This window comes from Jaculus jaculus, chromosome 3 (genome assembly GCF_020740685.1).
Source record: "Jaculus jaculus isolate mJacJac1 chromosome 3, mJacJac1.mat.Y.cur, whole genome shotgun sequence".
Taxonomy (NCBI): domain Eukaryota; kingdom Metazoa; phylum Chordata; class Mammalia; order Rodentia; family Dipodidae; genus Jaculus; species Jaculus jaculus.
In genome coordinates, this window is record NC_059104.1 from 6,336 (window position 1) to 27,844 (window position 21,509).

At 42.4% G+C, this 21,509-nt stretch overlaps 1 protein-coding gene and 1 pseudogene across 1 annotated transcript; both read left to right on the plus strand.

Annotated features, from left to right (window-relative positions):
• The first annotated feature begins 6,071 nt into the window (after positions 1-6,071).
• Coprs (coordinator of PRMT5 and differentiation stimulator) lies at positions 6,072-11,937 on the plus strand. Its single transcript, XM_045145745.1, has 4 exons — positions 6,072-6,152; positions 8,498-8,564; positions 11,048-11,266; positions 11,528-11,937. The coding sequence occupies exons 1-4, from the start codon at positions 6,072-6,074 to the stop codon at positions 11,695-11,697; spliced, it is 537 nt and encodes a 178-aa protein (XP_045001680.1). The 3' UTR covers positions 11,698-11,937.
• Positions 11,938-14,045: 2,108 nt separating this feature from the next.
• On the plus strand, positions 14,046-16,167 carry LOC123459536 (annotated as a pseudogene).
• The last annotated feature ends 5,342 nt before the right edge of the window (positions 16,168-21,509 follow it).

Sequence of the window (21,509 nt, forward strand, 5' to 3'; positions counted from 1 at the left end):
AAAGCTAGCCTGTGTTTCAGGGTAAAATCCCATTTCAAAATCAAGTCAAATGAGGATGGCTGAGGCTGAGGCTGAGGCTTTAGTCCTTTTAAGCAACCACTAACAGGATATTCAAAACTGTTGTGGTGCTGGAATTGAACCTACAGCCTTTTCACATGTGGATTATGTGAAAAAGGTCATATTAAAGAAATCATGCTAACTGGAAATAAAAAGAAATGATGATCATGATAGAATCTAGAAGCATCTTCTCAAATTACAGGTAGTCCTTTGACAGTATGTGGATCATTTACATACTTTTTTGTGATGGTTTTAGAAAAAGAGTGTTATGTAAACTAGGCAAAACAGTACCAGTAAGACACAGTTTAGCTCTTCCTTGAATATTATAATTCTTTAATTTTTGTTTTCTAGTACAAATGCCATACTTGGACAAGAGCCGTGTGTTTGGTGGAATCAAGCCTGAAGAACTGTGAGATCCTGAAAGGGATCCAGGATCCAATACTAATTAACCAGACTTCCAGAATTCCTGAGTATGCTTGACTTTTTAGCATTGGGATTTCCTTTTGGAAATATCAGAAATGTGGACTTTGGTGCACTCAATGCTTCCCAGAATACTCAGAAGTACTTTTGTTTTTGTATTACTATTTTTTTTCATATTCCATTCTGTTATTCACCATGGTTTTAATGTCAATACAACTCATTTCCTTTGAATGTACAAAAGACTTCTCTCATGAATATTCTCATCTTACATACAAGATAATCAAGAGCCAAAGAGGAAAACCACCTGCTCAGAACAGGTGGTCACATTAATATATGCTAGAGAAAGGATGAATTGGTATCTGAATGCATTCTCAGTAAGTAAGATAATGTGCTCAGGTTTACAAGCATCTGCCCCTAGTATAGCTTCCCCTCTTATGTTCTTATCCTTTAGCATTTAACTTCTCCTAGCCTCAATGTTATCATATGGAAAATAAACCCAGTGGTTTTGTGACATGGTGACAATTATGTAGAGTTCCTTGATACACAGGCTACTCAGTACAATTTTGTTGCCACCCCTTTACCTTTATACCAAGTTCCTACCCCATTTTTACATTACACCCATCCCTTCATCTGTCTTCCCAGTTTCTGTCACATTCTGAAGGTACATGCATCCCTTCACCTCTTTCCCCAGTTTCTGTCCTGTTATGATATTATATCCATCTCTTCACCTCTTTGGATAGTTCCTGTCATGTTCTACCTTAAGCCTTCCAATAAACACAACTACAGAAACATGTATCTTGGTTGATCTTTTGCAGTCCATCATATTACATATGTAGAACAACCCACATTGTAAAGTACCAACTTTGACCAAAAGTAAGTTTTGAAGATGTCCAAAGCCGATCTTCTGGTGTCATGTAGAATCTCTCAGTTGTTACATACTTCTAGGAAAGAAGGCTCAGAAATGCTCCTGTGCCTTTGCTTACTGGGCCAGGAAAGGCCCTGTGGTCATGTGGATTTCAAAATGTTTCCCCAAATCCCTGCCCCCAAACTCTAACCCTCACCCTCACCCTCACCCTAACCCTAACCCTAAACCTAACCCTAACCCTAACCCTAACCCTAACCCTAACCCTAACTCCTAACCCTAGCCACTAGCCCTAACCCTAACCAACCCTAACCCTAACACTAACCCCTAAACCTAACCCTAACTTCTAATCCCTAACCCTAACCCACCCTAAAACCACCACTTTTTAAATTGGAGATCCTCTTTGCAGAAGAACTTGAAGCAGTTATAAAATTAAATCCCGTTATTCTACATTATCTGTGTTTACAAATGGAGCAGGTATCCTGTACAGGTCAAGATTAATGTCCTGCAAATAGGGAAATGATGGCAGTGGTCTCTCTCTTTCTTCAACTTCCTTGTGGTTTTATACACACAACAAATTATTAATGCTCCACTCAACATGTTCTACTTAAGAGAAACAATCTAAACTTCTAAATTGGGGCCTTGAAAACACACAAAAGTTTCTCATCCTGATCTCTTCTTTCCTTCATGCCAGTAAAGCTAAGATAACCACTGTGATCTAGAGAATGCCCAATGACTTTAACAAATACTATTGTTGTGAGGATGGTTTTCTTCATTTATGACAAATCAGACTTAATACCCATCCCAGACTACTCATTAAAATAAAATCACAACAGTGATTTGAAAAAAAACTTGGGCTTTAGAGAAAGGGTGAAGATCACTGACATTCTTGATGTGAAAATGCAGTAGGAATGCAGGGACTGTTCGTTTTTTCCCTTGTTGCCTAGAAAAAAAAATCTTACTGCTAAAACATGCAAAAGTTTCCTTGACTAATAATATTTTTCAAGACTATGTTATGTTTCAGTATGTTCACTATCTGGAAAGACATAGCAAGTCAGTTAAACATTTTTTTAAAAAAAAAATACATAACATTTCTCTAGAGACAAAACTGGTTGGTCATGCATGACATTGTAGCCAGATATAGTAACAGCTTTGAGGGTTTGTTTTTTTTTTTTTGTCTGTTTGTTTGTTTTTGAGGGTTCACCACATTCAAAGCCTGAGTTCTGAAACTTGGTTGCATATGAGAATCACTAGTTTGTTTTTGTTTGTTTGTTTGTTTTGTTTTCTGAGGTAGGGTCTCACTCTAGCCCAGGCTGACCTGGAATTCACTATGTAGTCTCAAGGTGGCCTTGAACTCATGGCAATCCTCCTACCTCTGCCTCTTGGGTGCTGGGATTAAAGGCATGTACCACTACACCCGGCTAACTATTTTTAATTACATTTATACTGATAGAAGAATTATAAAGAAAAAAATTCTTTAATCCCAGCACTCCGGAGGCAGAGGTAGGAGGATCGCTGTGAGTTTGAGGCCACCCTGAAACTCCATAGTGAATTCCAGGTCAGCCTGGGCTAGAGCGAGACCCTACCTTGAAAAAAAAATGAAAAAAAAATTAAGAATTCTATTTATTCTTCAACTGCTTCCTGGAACATTAATGTTTACATGACCAAAGTCCAATAAGCAGACTCAGGAAATTAACATAGGTATAATACTACCAAATTACTGATCCTATAGAATCTTACCAGTTTTCTTGTTAATATTTGTTTCTTAATTCAGCATGGCATCTAGTTGACTTGTTTTTTTCATAGTTTCTTCTAATCTGTTCTCTTCTTTCATATCCTTGGCCACCATGTTCAGCCATTAAAAAAAAAAAAACTTATTATAAATGCTATTGGTAGCCGGGCATGGTGTGGCATGCCTTCAATTCCAGCACTTGGGAAACAGAGGTAGGATTGCCATGAATTCCAGGTTACCCTGAGACTGCATGCTGACTTCCAGATTAGCCTGGGCTAGAGTGTGACCCTATCTTGAAAAACCACACACCAAAAAAAATGCCATTGGCAAAGATTCTTGTAAATCTTTGGGAATTTACATTGTTAATTTCTTAGGAGGAAACATTGGACAGGAATTAGTACATAAATCTTCTGTTTGTCTTTCATTTGTTACAAGTAATTTCATTATTCCTATCTCCTTCTTTTATGGTATTTTTAAAAAATTTTTATTAACATTTTCCATGATTATAAAATATATCCCATGGTAATTCCCTCCCTGGTATTTTTTTTTTATTTAGTTATTTTTGATCCTCATGGAATTTTCTGTTGTTTTAAAATGCCTTGAAGCTGGGCATGGTAGTGTATGCCTTTATTCCCACCACTCAGGAAGCTGAGGTAGGAGGATTACCATGAGTTCAAGGCCAGCCTGGAGCTACAGAGTGAGTTCCAGGTTAGCCTGGGCTGTAGTGAGACCGTGCCTCAGAAAAACAATCAATAAAAGACTTGGAAATGCTTTGTCTTGCTGAAGGCAATTCAGCAATTCAGTTGACTATTCTAACACAATTTGGCCTCTGCTGATTCTTGCTTGCCATTTGCTTTAGAATAAGAAAACTTTCCTCTGTTCCCTCTCTCCTAAACCCTGGGAAGTTTAACTTTCAAAATCTCACATGGCCTTAGTCTTTTAGGAAAGAGACACGTGTTGCCCATAGGCTATATAGAGGTGGCAAGGCTATGAAGGTGAATCACATTGGGGTTATTACATCAGTTCTTCCTGTTTCACATTATGAAAATATGTCTAACTAGTTCACCTACAGTTGCATTAGTAGTTGTGGTAGCCACAATGGTTATGATTCAAATGTTCAATGACCATATACATAGTTACCAAAGTGGACAGCACAGAGTCCAGCTTTTTTTTTTTTTTTTTTTTTTTCCGAGGTAAGATCTACCCCAGGCTGACCTGGAATTCACTATGTAGTCTCAGGATGTCTTGGTAATCCTCCTACCTCTGCCTCCCGAGTGCTGGGATTAAATGTATGTGCCACCACCGCCCAGCCAACTTTTTATAAAAATTGTTTTTATTTATTTATTTATGAAAGGGAGAGATAGAATGGGCACAACAGGGCCTCTAGCCACTGCAAATGAACTCCAAACTCGTGAATCTAGCTTAAGTGGGAGCTGGGGAAGTGAACTTGGGTCCTTAGGCTTCAAAAGCAAGTGCCTTAGCTGCTAAGCCATCTCTCCAGCTTGACTCCAACTTTTATTTCCACCATTGCAGAAGATTCTTTTTGGCAGTGCTGACCTAGAGTAGGTCAGATTTGACGAAATTGACTCATAGGTCAGCAGAAGCGAACGCACATTAACTTGTCGCATTGCTTTCTGCATAAAAAGTCTACATAGAACCTAGGTGTGGTGGCGCACACCTTTAATCCCAACACTTGCGAGACTGAGATAGGAGGATCACTGTGAGTTGGAGGCCAGCCTAAGACTACATAGTGAATTTCAGGTCAGCCTGAGCTAGCGTTAGATCCTACCATAAAAAAAAAAAAAAGAAAAAAAAATTCTACATAGAGAAAAAAGAAGAAAACGCATGAATATTATGTGTCAACTTTACCCTACATTTATGTGCCTAATGCCATTTGCACACAGCACGTGCTTTAAAGGGAGATGAAGAAAGAGGTGCTCTAGTATGCCACAAGACTGTCATGAGGTGATTTGGTCAGGAAGAAATCCCAGCTTTCGTGATTACCACACCTTGAACAAGTTTGTTACTAGAGTTTAGACAGTGCTGGCAGGGAAGGTTGCTTTTTGCAGCCTGGTTGTTCACCCCACAAACCGTGATGCTTTATATAACCAGATCATAGACACAAGGTTTTGTGTACTCCAAGTCTCTACTGAGTGAGCATAAAGGGTATGTGGTATCAAACTTTGATCATCTATCCTGGTTCTTAATGCAGTAACTTTTTTTTTTTTTTTTTTTTAATGAGAGAGAATTTGCATGCCAAGGCCTCCAACCACTGCAATTGAACTCTGAAAGTGTGGGCCCCCTTGTGCGCATGTGCGACTTTGTGCCCTTGCTCCACTTTGTGGGTCTGAGAGTCCGAAAATGAGCATTTAAGCTTTGCAGGCAAGCGCCTTGACCGCTAAGCCATCTCTCCAGCCCTGGAGTAACTTTGTTTTTTTTTTTTTAATTTTTATTAACTTTTCCATGATTATAAAAAAAAAAAATCCCATGGTATTACCCTCCCTCCCCCCTGGAGGAATTTTTTAAATGATTATTAACTCTAGGTGGTGACTCTCCAGGTTACTGAATTGTTGCCCTTTGATAGAAAAGTTACAGTCCAGTTGTAGAATTCTAGAATAAACGGTGTAGGGTTAGAAGGGGAAGTGATCGGAGCCTTAACAGCATTAACTGTTGACAACCGTGCCTTAAATAAAGCCAGTCAATTAATCCTGCAACAGGAAGGGCCCTACGAGGTCGGGAAGGGACAGCGGTCCTCAGGCACTCCAGGGCCCAGCCTAGGGTTTTACAGCAGCAATTGCTGGGGGTTAGACTTAGGGAAGGTGGGGCGCGAGCCATAAGCAAGCGAGTCACGTGAGCTGCAGATAGGACCCCGTGGGCTGGCGGGGCTGGGATGAGCATGCCCCGCCCCCTCGCCGCGAGCGCCGCGGCCATTGGCCCTCTGCAGCGAGTCGCCGTCACGTGGCCGAGCGCATCCGGAGGCCGGGCCGCGGGCGGCGGGGCATGGACCCTCTGGCGGCGGGGGACGCGGCTCGGGAGGCCGCGGGGCCGCCGCAGGGCCCTTCGCTGCCGAGCTCGCGGAAGGTGAGGCGAGGCGGGGGGTGGGCCGTTGCGGGGCTTGCGCGCTGCGGCCCTGGAACTGTGGATAACGACGGGAGTGCGCGGGGCGAACCTTGGAGAGGGCGGGTAGGGCCAAGGCCCCAGACGCCTTTTCGTGCGAATGGAAGGTGAAGCCAGTGGCCAAGAGTTAAGCCAGGTAAGGGCGGAGCAGAGGACTTGTACATTCAGGATCTCTGACTTTTGGTAGAGATGTGTCGCTAATCTAGGATGCCAGTGTCACCTGCGCCTTCTGTTTAATAAAACCAAAAGGCCCTGTTTGACACAGGGCTTCCAGAAACTTCTTGTCAAAAACACACCAGACATCACCTGGCTTTTCAACTATTACAGTCAGCACCTGCCCTTGTTAAGCGTCAGTCTCTACTTACTGACCTCTTTGACGATAAAATCCTGCGTTTACGACTATCCAAGCACCCGGCGTTGTAACTGGGCACAGTTACTTAACTTAATAAAACTTGGTGAATAGATAGTAAGCATCAAAGATGATACTTGCCCCAAGATATATATATATATATATATATATATATATATATATATATATATATATATATATATATATATATATATATATATATATATTGCCATAGTTGTGCAAAGAAAATTAGTTGATTTAGTCAGGGCCCAGGTACTTCCTCTTCCAGGTAAGAGGGTGGGGCCCAACAAAGGCCTGGTATCAGAAAGTAGTGGGCAAATAGACTTTGAGATTGGGTCCCACAGCATGCTTTTTACAGGAAGGGGACTGTGCTCAGTAGGTTGATGGGAGAAGAGTCATGTGACTGGCCTGGTTGAATTTGTATCAAGGCAGTGGGGAGGACTGTTGAAGGTTTGTTGTTTTGTTTTGTTTCAGGGTAGGGTCTTGATGTAGCCCAGGCTGACCTGGAATTCACTATGTAGTCTCAGGCTGGCCTCCAATTTACAGTGATCCTTCTAACTCTGCCTCCCTACTGCTGGGATTAAAGGTGTGCTACACCACGCCCAGCCTGTTGAAGGTTTTGAGAAAGCAGTGACTACCCTTTGTAAGTCTGGTAAGTCAAGGTAGGTGGGTGGAGAGATGACAAGAAGGTTCAGGTGAGAAGTCCAACCCTTTAGTGGGCAGCAGTAAACAGCGGTTGTCACTGACCAAGGTAGAAGGAATTGAGTCATTAAGCCTAGGCATGACTAAATGTTGCTGAGATGAATGCCAGGTTCAATTTAGATATAGAAAAAAAAAGTGAATTTAAATTCATAAATGTTACATTCCCACAACAGTAGGTGTTTTCCCTCCTTTTTTCTTTTTCTTTTCTTTTCTTGAGAACGCACTATGTAGTCAAGGATGACCTTGAATATCTGATCCTTCTGGTTATACCTTCTAAGTGTTGGGATTCTAGGCATGTGTTGCCACACCCCGTTTTAGGTGATGCTGGAGACTGAGCCCAGAAGTTTGTGCTTGCTAGGTAAGCACTCTTCCAGTTGAGCTGCATCCCCAACCCAAATTAGATGTTTTCATAAATGTTATGTTATAAAAAGCCCTATACAAGATCAGAACACTTACCTCCATTTCTAGAGGTCACACCTTGAATGAAGGGCAGTGCTAGAATTGAATCGGGTCTAATCATTCAGGCTATAGACATTGCTGGTTCCATTAAACAAAGATCTTGGAGGTGATAGGGTTTGGTAAATTTTAAGTAATGGGGCAGAGAAGTATCCGGTTGACCATAAGGATTAGAGTAATTCCTTTCAGCATGTAACGCAAAGATTTAATTCCGTGACCCCCCTATGTATCATTGAGTTAGGAGTGGTTACATAGAAAGTTATTGAATAACTTAAAAGGTAAAAGTATATGTAGAAGCAACAGCTTCTGGAAAGAGCTCCTGCCCTGTGGCTAAGGAAACAAAGTGATGAACTTAGAGTGATTATAATGTATAAATTTAGAGAAAAAGGTCAACAGAGCTGAAATTCCAATCCTTGGGAACAGGAAGCTGTTTCAGGTGACAAGATCTTGGAACTTGAAGAAATCCTGACACCCAGACCTCTGAAATGAGAGCCAGAGACAAAGCTGACTCTACCAGTGTTGGCAAAATTGGCAGCTGACTTAGAAGTCATTGCAAGAAACTATTCCCTACTGTTTTGCGTGGAGAAGTACTGCTGGGCTGATGCCTACAGGAGTGGAAATGAGTGAAGCCCTGCCCCCTGTAGCCTTGCTCAGTTTCACAGGTAGAGGCAAGCCTTACCTCTGAAAGGCAATTTGGAAGGGTGGATTTAGAGCTGCTAATCATGGCTTTTTGTTGGGCATGCCCCATATACCCACGTTCCTGGTAATTGTTTTTCTACAGGCTTGCTTTGCCACAGCAGACTTCTCTGGTTATGAAAAAGAGACCGAGATAGCCATGGATCGACTAGGCAAGTAGATGGTGGAAACTGGGGTGGATGTTGGAAGACATGGAGGAACAGGCAGGACAGACCCTATGTCTTGTGTATCTTTTCTTGCTAGCCAGTTTTTTTTTTTTTTTTTTGACAGTGAGTCACCTTCTCTGCCCAGTATTTCAATGGAGCCTTCATTTGAAAGCTCCAAGGAACTCCTGGATTTTGTTTATGTCCAAAGCATCCTTTCTACTTAGAGGAATAGCTTGAGACAGCAAAGAACATATAAACTGTGAATCCACTAAAAGTTGGTTCAGTTCCAGCTCCAGGTCATAGAGTCCTGGCCTTGTGTTTTGTAGTTTTAGATAAGTAGCCTTTCTTCATCTTTAAAATGAGGCTTATGACACCTGTCTTAAAAGCATTTGAGGATTGAGTGAGAGGGTCTAGATACAATAGCCACTGATGCCATGTTGATTATAATTTAATACAACAAGAAATTTGGAGCCAGGCATGGTAGTGCATACTTTTAATCCCAGCACTCAGAGGCAGAGGTAGGTGGGTTATTTTAAGTTCAAGGCCACCCTGAGACTGTATAGTAAATTTCAGGTCATCCTAGAGTGAGACCCTACCTCAAAAAAAAAAAGAAATTTGGCTCTTTTTTTTTTTTTTAGTTCACATTTCATGGGGCTAGCACTATTGAACACCTACTACAGAATATTACTAGACAGGGCTGATATGAGTCAAGCACAAAATGGTGTGATCATGGCAGCTGACAGATTCTGAGTACTCAACTGTGTCATGCACCACTTCAAATATTTTTTTTCCTTTTTCATCAAAAATAAATTCTCACAACAACCTGATACCTATTTTACAGGTGGGGAAACCAAGGCACTTAATAAAGTCCTTTTTATTTTTTAAGTTTTTTATTTATTCATTTGCAAGAAAGAGGCTGGGGAGAGGGATGGGTGCACCAGGGCCTCAGGCCACAGCAGATGAATTTCAGATGCATGTGCCACCTTGTACATCTGGCTTACATGGGTCCTAGGGAATCAAACCTGGTGTTTGGCCTCACAGGCAAACACCTTAACCACTAGACCATCTCTCCAGTCCACAAAGTTTTTCTTTAAATGTGGTAAAAGATATGTACTTTACTACTTACTGATGTTAGAGCATACAGTTCGGTGGCATTTAGCATTGACAGTGTTCCCCAGCTATCATAACTATCTAGTTCCATAATATATTCATCACCCCATACCTATTAAATAGACACACTCTATTCTTTGCTTCCAATGCTCCTAACTGTTCTAAGTGGACAAATGGGAATTGACTATAAATAAGAGTATTACAGTGCTTGGTCTCTTGTGTCTGGCTCCTTTTCACACAAACACACACACATTCTCTCTCTCTGTATGTGTGTGTGTGTGTGTGTGTGTGTGTGTAAAATAAATTTTTTTTTGGTGTTTTGAGGTAGGGTCTTGCTGACCTGGAATTAGTCTCAGGGTGGCCTCCAACTCACTGGGATCCATGTACCACCATGCCCAACAACTCTATACTTATTTATTTGCAAGCGGAGGAGAGAGAACATGGGTGTGTCAGGACCTCCAGGCACTGCAAATGAACTCCATATCCTTGTGCCACTTTCTACATCTGGCTTTATGTGGGTACTGAGGACTTGAATCTGGGTCATTAGGTTTTGCAGACAAGCACTTTAACTACTGAGCCATCACTCTGGCCATTAACTGCATTGTAGCATGTATGCATCAACACTTCATTCCTTTGTGCGGCTGCACAGTCCCACCATTAGATATACTGCATTTTGTTGATGGACATATTTGCTGACTGAATCATGATGCAGTGAACATTCTTGTTTTATCTGATATTATTGTTAATTCTTTTGGTTGTGTACCTTGTGCATACTTAATTGTTGGCAGAACAGATGTAAACTCTAGTTCTCTGCATTGAAACCCCATGCTCTGAACTGTTACTTTATTGCTTACAGCTGTTATTACAGTATTAAAAACATGGATGTTTTTAGACTGATTCCTTTCCTACCATAGTACCCTATGCTTTGGAAGTCTATTGCCCTTTCCCAGGTTTTGTTACATTTTTGTAAGGATTCCCTGAATTCAGGAACAATATAGAGGACTGGATAGGCCCAGCTCTTCTCTACCTGTTTCCCTACTCCATCTGCACCTGCACTCACCACTAATATGCTCCGAAGAAATTGAAAAGGGCAGTATGGGTTTTAAAAGTGCATCATTTGCCAGAGGCCCTTGGGCTTGATCATATGTAAGCCACTTGAAAATTTCAACTATGAGATATTCTTTTATGTGAACAACAGGGTCTGCCATTTAATGTTTTTGCCTAAGACAAAAATCTTATTGACATGAAATTATCAAAAACTCCTGTTTCTAAAACAAACTGAACATTGTCCTTTCAATGAATGTCAAGAGTTTTCCAGGCACATAAGCAGACCTGTGCATTTTACCAATTGTAAGACCTTCTTTTCCTTAACTTCTTAGCCAGCGGATCCCAGGGCATTCCTAATGACATTCCTTCTCATGGTGAGGGCCCATGTTCTGAAGAGGAAGGCTTTGCTGTGGAGGAAGAAGAGGCTGATGGGGAACTGAATGCCTGGAAGCTGCCAGAAGGAACACACTGTCGGTCTATGGAACAGGCTGCTCATCTTTTTAATGAGGACTGGGACTTGGAGTTGAAAGCAGACCAAGGGAATCCTTATGGTACGTAGGGAGTTTCTGAGGTCTTAAGTAGAATTTTTCATACCCCCCCCCCCCACAGACTACCCCTAAAGGAAAATAATATGGAAGAAAAACTACACGTATGAGTTCAGCCTTATCTTTGTTCCAGGTCTGACATTTGTGACAGCTGCTTTTTATATCACAATATAAGTGCAAGTTTCTTTCCCCTAGACAGTTTTTTCTTGTACAGTCCATCTTTACCTTCCTTCCTTTCTTTTATCTGTCTTTTGGAACTATCTGCAGATGCCGATGACATTCAGGGGAGCATTTCTCAAGAAATCAAACCTTGGGTGTGCTGTGTCCCTCAAGGAGATATGATGTATGATCCCAGTTGGCACCATCCACCTCCACTGATACCCCATTATTCTAAGATGGTCTTTGAAACAGGACAGTTTGATGATGCTGAAGATTGAAGGTGGTACTTTCTGCCTTGTGGGTAGTTGTGCCCTCCAGATCAAGGACTTATTTCCTGTCTTTGAGGTGAAATATCCTATTCAAGACCGTATGTACAGTGGTTCCTGAATATGAGCTATACAGACTGGTGTTAATCAAAGTGTCACTTTTGTTGTTATTGTTAGTGGACCCCTTAAAATGTCAGTGTTTGTGTCTATGAGAGGAGTTCTGTTATTCATAAATAAAAGTAGAAAAAGCAACAGTATATTGTCTTCATTTCAGGTGCTTCTGATCAAGGCCATTGTTCCATCTATTAACCTATTCAAGATAAACCCTCACAAGTGATTCTAGGTCCATTCAGGTTGGCAATCAATATAAACTATCACAGCAAATTTTGTGTATGTGTGTGTGTGTTTATATATAAAATTTCTTGTCCTCTAATCTTTACAGTTCCAGCATTTTTGTTACTTAGCTTCAATCTTTTTTTTTTTTTTTTTTTTGTTGTTGTTTTTTGTTTTTCTAGGTAGGGTCTTGCTCTAGCCCAGGCTGATCTGGAATTCACTATATAGTCTCAGGGTGGCCTCAAACTCATGGCCTCTGGAGTGCTGAGATTAAAGGTATGCACCACCACACCTAACTAACTTTGATCTTTGGTACATGATACACTCCTCCTCTAGGTGGGAAGCTCTGTGAAGGCAAAACTATGATTCATTCCTCAGTATATGTGTTGTTAGTGCCCAACATTAAAATGTAAATGCTGGAACAAATTATGTTACTGTCAGTAATGGTTCAGTGTTTGCCTTCACTGATTCAGGAATGACAGCATCTCAGGTTGGTGATGAAAAAAGAATGATTATTTAAAGAAACTTTAGGCCTGGAGAGATGGTTCAGTGGTTAAAGCACTTGCCTGCAAAGCCTAAAGAACTGAGTTTGATTCCCTAGTACCCACATAAAGCCAGCTACACAAAGTGGCATATGGCGTTAGTTTGCAGTGGTGGGAAGCCCTGGTGTGCTCCCTTTGTCTGCCTTTGTCTCAAACTTTAAAAGAATTTGTGTGTGTATTATTTGTGAGAGAGAGACAGATGCAATGGGTGCACCAGGGCCTTGCCAGGACTAATGAACTCCAGACTTATGTGCCACTTTGTGTAGCTGGCTTTATGTGGGTACTAGAAAATTGAATCTGGAAGGGTAGGTTTTGCAAGCAAGGCCCATCTCCCCATCCCTTGTGTTCAATTCTTAATTAGATAGAATTTAGTTAGTGTTTGTTTAATATTTTTATTTAGTTGAAAGAGACAAAGAGGCAGAGTGTATGGCCACACCAGGGCCTCCTGCCACACAAATGAACTCCAGATGCAGATGCATGCACCAATTTGTGCATCTGGCTTTACATAGGTACTGGGGAACTGAACCCGGGCCTATCAGGCTTTGCAAGTAAGCACCTTTAACCACTGAGCCATCTCTCCGTGACCTTGCATTCATCGTACCAATTTTAAATTTCAAATTACATTTTTGGGTAATCTTTAACTCCCTATTAAAAAAGAAAAAGATTTTTCTATATAATAAGCTGAAGCCATGGTATGAAGGGGATATCCTGGCTCATAGGGTAGAGGGAAACTTTGGGACACACCAAGAGACCCTGAAGAAGAGCAGGGTCTGCTTGCCCTGACCTCCAAGAGGAGCTCTGTGCTGATAGGGAAAAGCCAGAAACCACCCCCACCCACCCAGGGAACATGTACTACCAGAAACTGCGCAGGTGGCCAATGTAACCCTGTCTCTCATCTGCTTGTCTGTGGGAACTCAACAGACCCACAGAGGGAAATGGAGATCCACTCATGAGTCACAATGCTAGTAAGATACCCAGGGGACAAATGTGCTGCACACCTTAAAACCAGCTCTGAGGGATCTTCAGAGGTGCCTACTGACTCCATATTCCTCCAAGTACAAGGAGACCAGAAATAACTGATTAAACATATCCTCCACCTTCATGATAGATAAGGCTAAAAACCAAGGCAGGGTTCCCTAAGTGTTCAAGGGTTTTCACTCATGGTCCTTTCCATACCTAACCCAGAGAGGCCATCAGGAACTTGAGAGTACATGGCCTATGGCATGAGAGAACCAGATGCTGAGGTATGCAGGCCCCTAGAAACTAGAAAAGGCAGAGAACAAACTGGTTCTGTCCTGGAGCCTCTAGGAAGTAAAGTACCAGTGCTGACTTCTAACTATAACCTAATGAGTCACTGTTGGAAAATACTTGTGGATTGAAAACAAAAATCTAGAGAACTGGTGGCTTTCGCAGAGTCAGCTAGTGTGAGGCTGGGGAGTGCTGAGCCGTGCGTCATGCCCTGCACCGCCCAGGGGAGTGAACAGTACAGTCAGGATGGCTAAAGGTGACCCCAAGAAGCCAAAGGGCAAGATGTCTGCCTATGCCTTCTTTGTGCAGACTTGCAGAGAAGAATATAAGAAGAAAAACCCAGAGGTCCCTGTCAATTTTGCAGAGTTTTCCAAGAAGTGTTCTGAGAGGTGGAAGACAATGTCCAGCAAGGAAAAATCCAAGTTTGATGAAATGGTGAAGACAGATAAAGTGCGCTATGATCGAGAAATGAAATACTAAGGACCAGCTAAAGGAGGCAAGAAGAAAAAGGACCCCAATGCCCCCAAAAGACCACCGTCTGGATTTTTTTTATTCTGTTGAGAATTCCATCCCAAGATCAAGTCCACAAACCCTGGCATTTCTTTTTTTGGGGGGGGGTAAAATAGATTTTATTTATTTATTTATTTGAGAAAGAGAGGAAGAGGAAGATAGATAGAGAGAATGGGCATGCTGGGGCCTCCAGCCACTGCAAACGAACTTCAGACACATGCACCCCCCCTTGTGCAGCTGGCTTACGTGGGCCCTGGGGAATCGAACCTGGGTCCTTAGGCTTTGCAGGCAAATGCCTTAGCCGCTAAGCCATTTACCCAGCCCAAGTATTACTTTTAAAGCTAGTTTTTCTTTAAATATTTCCTCTTTTTGTATTCTTGTAAAAGTTTCTAATAGTTGTGTACAGAAGTCCAACTTCTCACAAAAGAACAAAGCAAATGTTTTCAGAGGTAGTAGTACATCACTAGCAGGGTAGACAGACTTGAGAAAGAACTCCAGTCCTTCTTGAACTTGATCCCCCACAAAGGGGTTTTCTTGCCAGTAACTGTCATTTGCCACCTGCAACATGGGATCAGATCAAGCTAGCCAAGCAAGATCTCATCTCAGCACAAGGGACAATCAAGAGCAACCCACCAGGTGGTTAGTCAGAGACAATTGTTCAAGGATAAGGGGAACGCTGTCAGAGTAAGAATGGAGTCAGCTTTGGTGTGGTGGCACATGTGTTTGATCGCAGTGAGGCAGGAAAGAAACAGTTGTTAGAGAGGAAAGTTGGAAGTCCCCTGGTGGAGAAGAACTACGGCCAGCCACTGGCACAGGAGCAGAGGTACTCCAGTGTCTGAAGGTGACTCATTGTGATACTAAAACTCACTCTCCTGCATGGGGAGTTAAGATGCTAATGAGACATGATGCATGAAGCTATATGTAGAGCTGCATGTAACAGAATAGGTGTGAAAGCCCACTCCACATGAGTGACCCCCAAAGCCTGCACTACGGGATAGACAAGCTCCTATTCTCTACGCAGTCATTTGCTGTGCTCTGACCTGCTTCTTCTTGGAAGTTTATCTTCTTCCAATAAACTGCCCCCTTCCTGCTACTATCCATGCATCTCTGTCTGGTTTCTTAATGTGGGACACAAGAACCCAGAACCTTCTAGAGGTGCCCATGGAACCCAGATATCAGCCAATAGTCAGCATTTGGAAGGCTGAAACAAGAAGATTGTGAGTTTGAGGCTAACTTGGGCTTCATAGGGAGACACTATCTCAAAGGCAACAAAATGGAGCCACTTGTGTCAGCATTTCCAAAAGTAACTAATGCTAAGAGGTTATAGGATAAATGGTTCTTGTTTTTAAATTTTTATTAGCATTTTCTATGATTATAAAAAAATCCCATGATAATTCCCTCCCTCCCCCCCCCCACTTTCCCCTTTGAAATTCCATTCTCCATCATATTAACTCCCCATCACAATCATTGTACTTACATATATATAATATCAACCTATTAAGTACCCTCCTCCCTTCCTTTCTCTTCCCTTTATGTCTCCTTTTTAACTTACTGGCCTCTGCTACTAAGTATTTTCATTCTCACGCAGAAGCCCAATCATCTGTAGCTAGTATCCACATATAACCCTGGCATTTCTATTGGAGATGTCACCCAGAAGCTGGGGGAGATGTGGAATAACTTGAGTGACAGTGAGAAGCAACCGTAGGTCAGCAAGGCAGCCAAGCTGAAGGTCACGTATGACAAGGATGTTGCAGGCTATAAGTCCAAAGGGAAGTTTGATGGCGCCAAGGGTCCTGCCAAAGTTGCCCAGAAAAAGATGGAAGAGGAAGATGAAGAGGAGGATGAATAAACTGCTTATCTGTCCCTTTGTGAATGCCTTAAGAGTAGGGAGCGCCGTGACTGACACATCTCTCCTTGGAGCCGTGTCTATTGCCCTCATTCGGTTTAATCACAAAACTTGATCACGATCATACTGTAGTCTCTCAAAGTGTCAGCGGTTTACGTGAAGTGGCCATGGGTGTTCGGAGCACCCTGAAACTGTACCAAAGTTGTACATGCTTCCAAGCATTTTTAAGATGAAAAGACACTCTCATGTTCTCACTCTGTGCACTTTGCTGTTGGGGTGACAAGGCATTTGGAGATGTTTCTGGCATTTTGTTTTCAACTTGTAAGGTGATGGTAGCTCTATGGCTATTGGCTAGAAATCCTGAGTTGTCAACTGTACATCTCTATAGTTTGTAAAGAGAACAAAACAACGGAGACAAACTCTTGATGCTCCTTGTGTGGCGTGGAGAATGGGGGGGAGATGCCTTCTTGAGGGGCTTGTAGCTCAGGGCATGCACTGTGAGGCTGGACCTGTTGATACTGCAGTGAGCATCCATTTAGCTTCAGGTTGTCTTGTTTTGTATATAGTGACAGCATTCTGCTGACATTCTTAGTTGTGGAAAAGGGGGGTGGGGTCAGTTGGCATGAGAAGAAGTGTTTGCAGTTATTCTTTTATTTCAGTGCAGTAGACTTTCAAACTTCGTTTCTGAACTAGAACTCATCTTTGTCAGCAAAGCAAAAGAACTACTGCATCATTGAAAGTTTGAGGGCCCTCTGCACTTCAACACAATTTGCAACATTGTGTTATTTTTTGTATGTTTAGAATGCTGAGATGTGTTTGAAGTTAAATAAGCAGTATTACATTTTTAAAACTGTTCTGTATGCTGAAGCCTACATTTACCACAATCTTCGGTGAGATGGCCTTCCAGCCCTGTGTTTGGAGACGATCCTCTATAAATGAGCTAACTTTCCTTTTACAGCTTAAGACTGAACTGAAGAAGGAGCTGCTTGAAACTACTGCCTGGTCTTCTTTGTGTCTGGCATTATGAAGTGTAAGTGGAATGATGGAGATGAGGGTTAACCACCTGCACACGTGCGCAAAGGCCAGTGCTTAGGAAGGGAGTAGTTGCAATGTGGGGTTGGCCAAATAGTTGCTAGAGAACAGAAACCTCTAGAGTGCCACGTGACACAGCATCCAACCTTTCACCCTCGTCCCCCAGTACATGCAATGAGATGTGGAATTACTTGGTGCTCAGGATAGGCCTTACACCTCTGATTCTGCCTCCTGGACCCCTGGGTATGTATATAGGTAGGGGGTGGTGGGGTAGGGGACATTGTCTATTTTTTGGTCCTTAAGTCAAAAAACCCAACCCCAGCTAAGTTTGGAGGTAAGCACCTTGGGTCACCTGAGTGGGCGGATGGAATCCCTTTAGCTAGCTGCATTGTGGACCGTGAAGAGTCTACCCACCTTGGGAGCTCACCCAGCTCAGCCTGAGAGATGTAAACTGGAAGCATGGTTTATTTAGTGATAGAACATTTTTGTCTGTGTTGGGCTGAGGGTAGTGACTTTTCAGTTAAAGGCAGTAATGAAGGAGAGGACCATGTGTCTGAGGGGTAATATTGCTCAGCATTAAGTAGGTATGCTTAAGGCTAGGAAGTATGTGTTGGTTTGGTGGTGGTTTCTGAGAAAGCAGTTTCTGGTTTTTTTTTTTGGTTTTTTTTTTAATATTTTTTTTTTAATTTTTATTTATTTATTTATTTGAGAGCGACAGACACAGAGAGAAAGATAGATAGAGGGAGAGAGAGAGAATGGGCGCGCCAGGGATTCCAGCCTCTGCAAACGAACTCCAGACGCGTGCGCCCCCTTGTGCATCTGGCTAACGTGGGACCTGGGGAACCGAGCCTCGAACCGGGGTCCTTAGGCTTCACAGGCAAGCGCTTAACCGCTAAGCCATCTCTCCAGCCCGGTTTTTTTTTTATTGACAACTTCCATAATTATAGACGATAAACTATAATTCCCTCCCCCTCACTTTTCCCCTTTACAACTCCACTCCCATCATAACCCCTCCCCCTCTCAATCAGTCTCTTTATTTTTACCTATTTATTTATTTATTTTGGTTTTTTGGGGTAGGGTCTCACTCTAGCCCAGGCTGACCTGGAATTCACTATGTAGTCTCAGGGTGGCCTTGAACTCATGGTGATCCTCCTACCTCTGACTCCCAAGTGCTGGGATTAAAGTCATGTGCCACCATGCCCGGCTTGATTTTTAAAGCTATGAGACCATCATGCCTAATACCAGCCATTCCTCATTCTTTTTCTTCCTTAGCTCTGGAATAATCTTCTCCCCTCCTCCTCTTCCTTTTTTTTTCTTTTTCACTGAACATATATACTTTTCAATTGTGGTAATATTTATAAAACTAAAAAATTAGTGCTGGGATTAAAGGGATGCGCCACCACGCCTGCTTTCAGTCTCTTTTATTTTGATATCATCTTTTCCTTCTATTGTACTGGTCTTATTGTAGGTAGTGCCCAACACTGTGAGGTCATAAAATACCGGGCCATTTTGTGTATGAAAAAGTGCCTTGTAAGGAGTCCTACCTTTTCTTGGCTCTTACATTCTTCCTGCCACCTTTTCCACAATGGACCCTAAGCCTTGGAAGGTGTGATAGAGATGAGAAAGCAGGTTTTAACTTTCAGTATTTGGGACCTTGCAATTCTAGAGATGTCCTCTCCATCCTGTCAGGTTCTAGATGGATGGAACTCATTCATGGGTACACAGCCTGAGATTACTGTAGCTGCCCCCTAATGTCTGAATTGTTGGTCCTGCCTCTCCAATTCTCCCACTCATTAAAATCCCTTGCTGATGAAGTTTACCCAGAGGCTCTTGTTTCAGGATTATTCCTGCCTGTCCATGCCCTTGGCCCTTGCCATATTAGATTGAAGTGACTTGGGAGCCATGGAAAAGAAGCTTGAGCCATGTTCAGAGGGGAGCAGGTTTTTAAAAAATTTTTGAAGGGTTCTTTTTAAAATTTTGTTTGAGTGTGAGAGAGAAGAAAAAAAGAGAAGCAGATAGAGAAAGAATGGGCACACCAGGGTGTCTACCCACTGCAAACAAAACTCCAGACTCATGTGCCACCTTGTGCATCTGGCTTACATGGATCCTTGGGAATTGAACCTGGGTCCTTTGGCTTCACAGGCAAGCACCTTAAACTGCTATGTTAAGCCATCTTTCCAGCTCCTAGAGAGCATGTTCTTACTAACTGCTGGTGCTCATAACTTATTCTGCTTGAACTGGACATGCCACTCATGGGTAACAAAGGAGCATCTCTCAGGCTGTGCCATGCAGAAATGGTAAGTTTGTCTAAGTGATGTCTGATAAGCAGACAAGTCTAGAAAGGCACAGGTTGAAGCTGCATGGCCCATTAGCTGCTTGCAACAAGATGACTACAGAGAAGCTTATTTACTTAACAGAAAAAGGGGGAGAAATAACCGGCGCGCTAGGGTCTCCAGCCACTGCAAATGAACTCCAGATATGTGTGCCCCCTTGTGCATGTGGCTAAGGTGGGTCCTGGGTAATCGAACGTAGGTCATTTGGCTTTGCAGGCAAACACCTTAACCGCTAAGCTATCTCTCTATCCCCACCCCCTTTTTAGGTTTTTCAAGGTGGAGTCTCACTCTGGCCTAGGCTGACCTAGAATTCACTATGTAGTCTCAGGGTGGCCTTGAATTCACAGTAATCCTCCTACCTCTGTCTACCAAGTGCTGGGACTAAAGGCATGCACCACCATGCTTGACTTGAAAAGCTTTTTGTCCTAAGACATCAAAGGATGATGATACTTTAGCTTATCCAATGCTATGTATGTCATAATGTTAGCACCACAGGTTTAGGCTACCATGGTTTCTGGACATGCAGTATACTTGTGTAATGCCAACCCATTACTTAAAAAAAATACCTTCATTTATTTGCAAGCAGAGAGAATAAGTATGACAGAACCTCCACCTACCACAAAGGAACTCCAGATGCATGTGCCATTGCATATGGCTTTATGTGGGTACTAGGAAATCGAACCCAGGTCATTAGGCTTTGCAGACAAGAGTTTTAACTGCTGAGCAATCTCTTCAGCACTTATTACATTTCAAAAAAAATATTTTATCCATGTATTTATTTGAAAGGGAATGGGCATGCTAGGTCCTTCAGCCACTGCAAGTGAACTCCAGACACATGTACCATCTTGTGCATCTGGCTTACATGGGTACTGGGGAATCAAACCTAGGTCTTTAGGCTTTGCAGGCAAGCACTTTAATTGCTAAGCCATTCTTCCAGCCCTCTGAAGTTTAAAGGATAGTATAGTACCTGCTCTTAGCCTGTTCCTGAATGATACTTCATCTTTGGAAAAGAACAAGGCTGTGATGTAGCAATGATTCTGTCTTCTGTGTGTCCGTTCTTGCCAAAAATGTACTTGAGGTCATTGGCTGTGTGCATTTTTTGTAATGAAGTTTCTTAATTAGTCTTCCCCCCCACAAAAAAAAAATTCTGGAGAACTTCTGATGACAAGAAGCATACACCACGAGATCAAAAAATACAAATAGTAGCTGCTATGTTGAAGGTACGTACCATCAGGATTTTTTGTTTTTAATCTGGGGCTGATTCAACCAAGTAAACTGCAAATCTTGTAATTTCTTCCAGATCCTATCTGATAAGTATCTTTCTTGGGCTTCTCCCACGAGTCAGAACCCACAGCTATATTAAAAAGCAACACCTGCTATGGACAGATCATGACCCAAAAATATTAAATCACAGGCTGGAAAGATGGCTTAGTGGTTAAGTGCTTGCCTGTGAAGCCAAAGGACCCCGATTCGAGGCTCCATTCCCCAGTACCCAAGTAAGCCAGATGCACAAGGTGGCACATGCATCGAGTTCATTTGCAGTGGCTGGAGGCCCTGGTGCACCCATTCTCTCTCCCCCATTCTCTGTCACTCTCAAATAAAAATAAACAAAAATCAAAAAGAAAAAAGCACGTTTGCTGGGCGTGGTGATACACACCTTTAATCCCAGCACTTGGGAGGCAGAGGTAGGAGGATCACCATGAGTTCGAGTCCACCCTGAGACTACACAGTAAATTCCAGATCAGCCTGGGCTAGTGTGACACCCTACCTTAAAAAGTAAAAAGAAAAAGGGGCTGGAGAGATGGCTTAGCGGTTAAGGCGTTTGCCCAGGTTCAATTCGCCCAGGACCCATGTAATAAGCCAAATGCACAACGTGGTACATGCATCTGGGGTGTACTCATTTTCTCCCTTTCTCTCAAATAAATAAAAACTTTATAAAAAATGTTCAGATGTTCTGAGCTGGTCATACTGATGAGATGC

Coding starts and splice junctions, on each gene's coding strand:
- Coprs (XM_045145745.1), top strand. CDS start 6,072: ATGGACCCTCTGGCGGCGGGGGACGCGGCTCGGGAGGCCGCGGGGCCG. Junction 6,153..8,497: donor CGCTGCCGAGCTCGCGGAAG/GTGAGGCGAGGC, acceptor GTTTTTCTACAG/GCTTGCTTTGCCACAGCAGA. Junction 11,267..11,527: donor AGACCAAGGGAATCCTTATG/GTACGTAGGGAG, acceptor AACTATCTGCAG/ATGCCGATGACATTCAGGGG.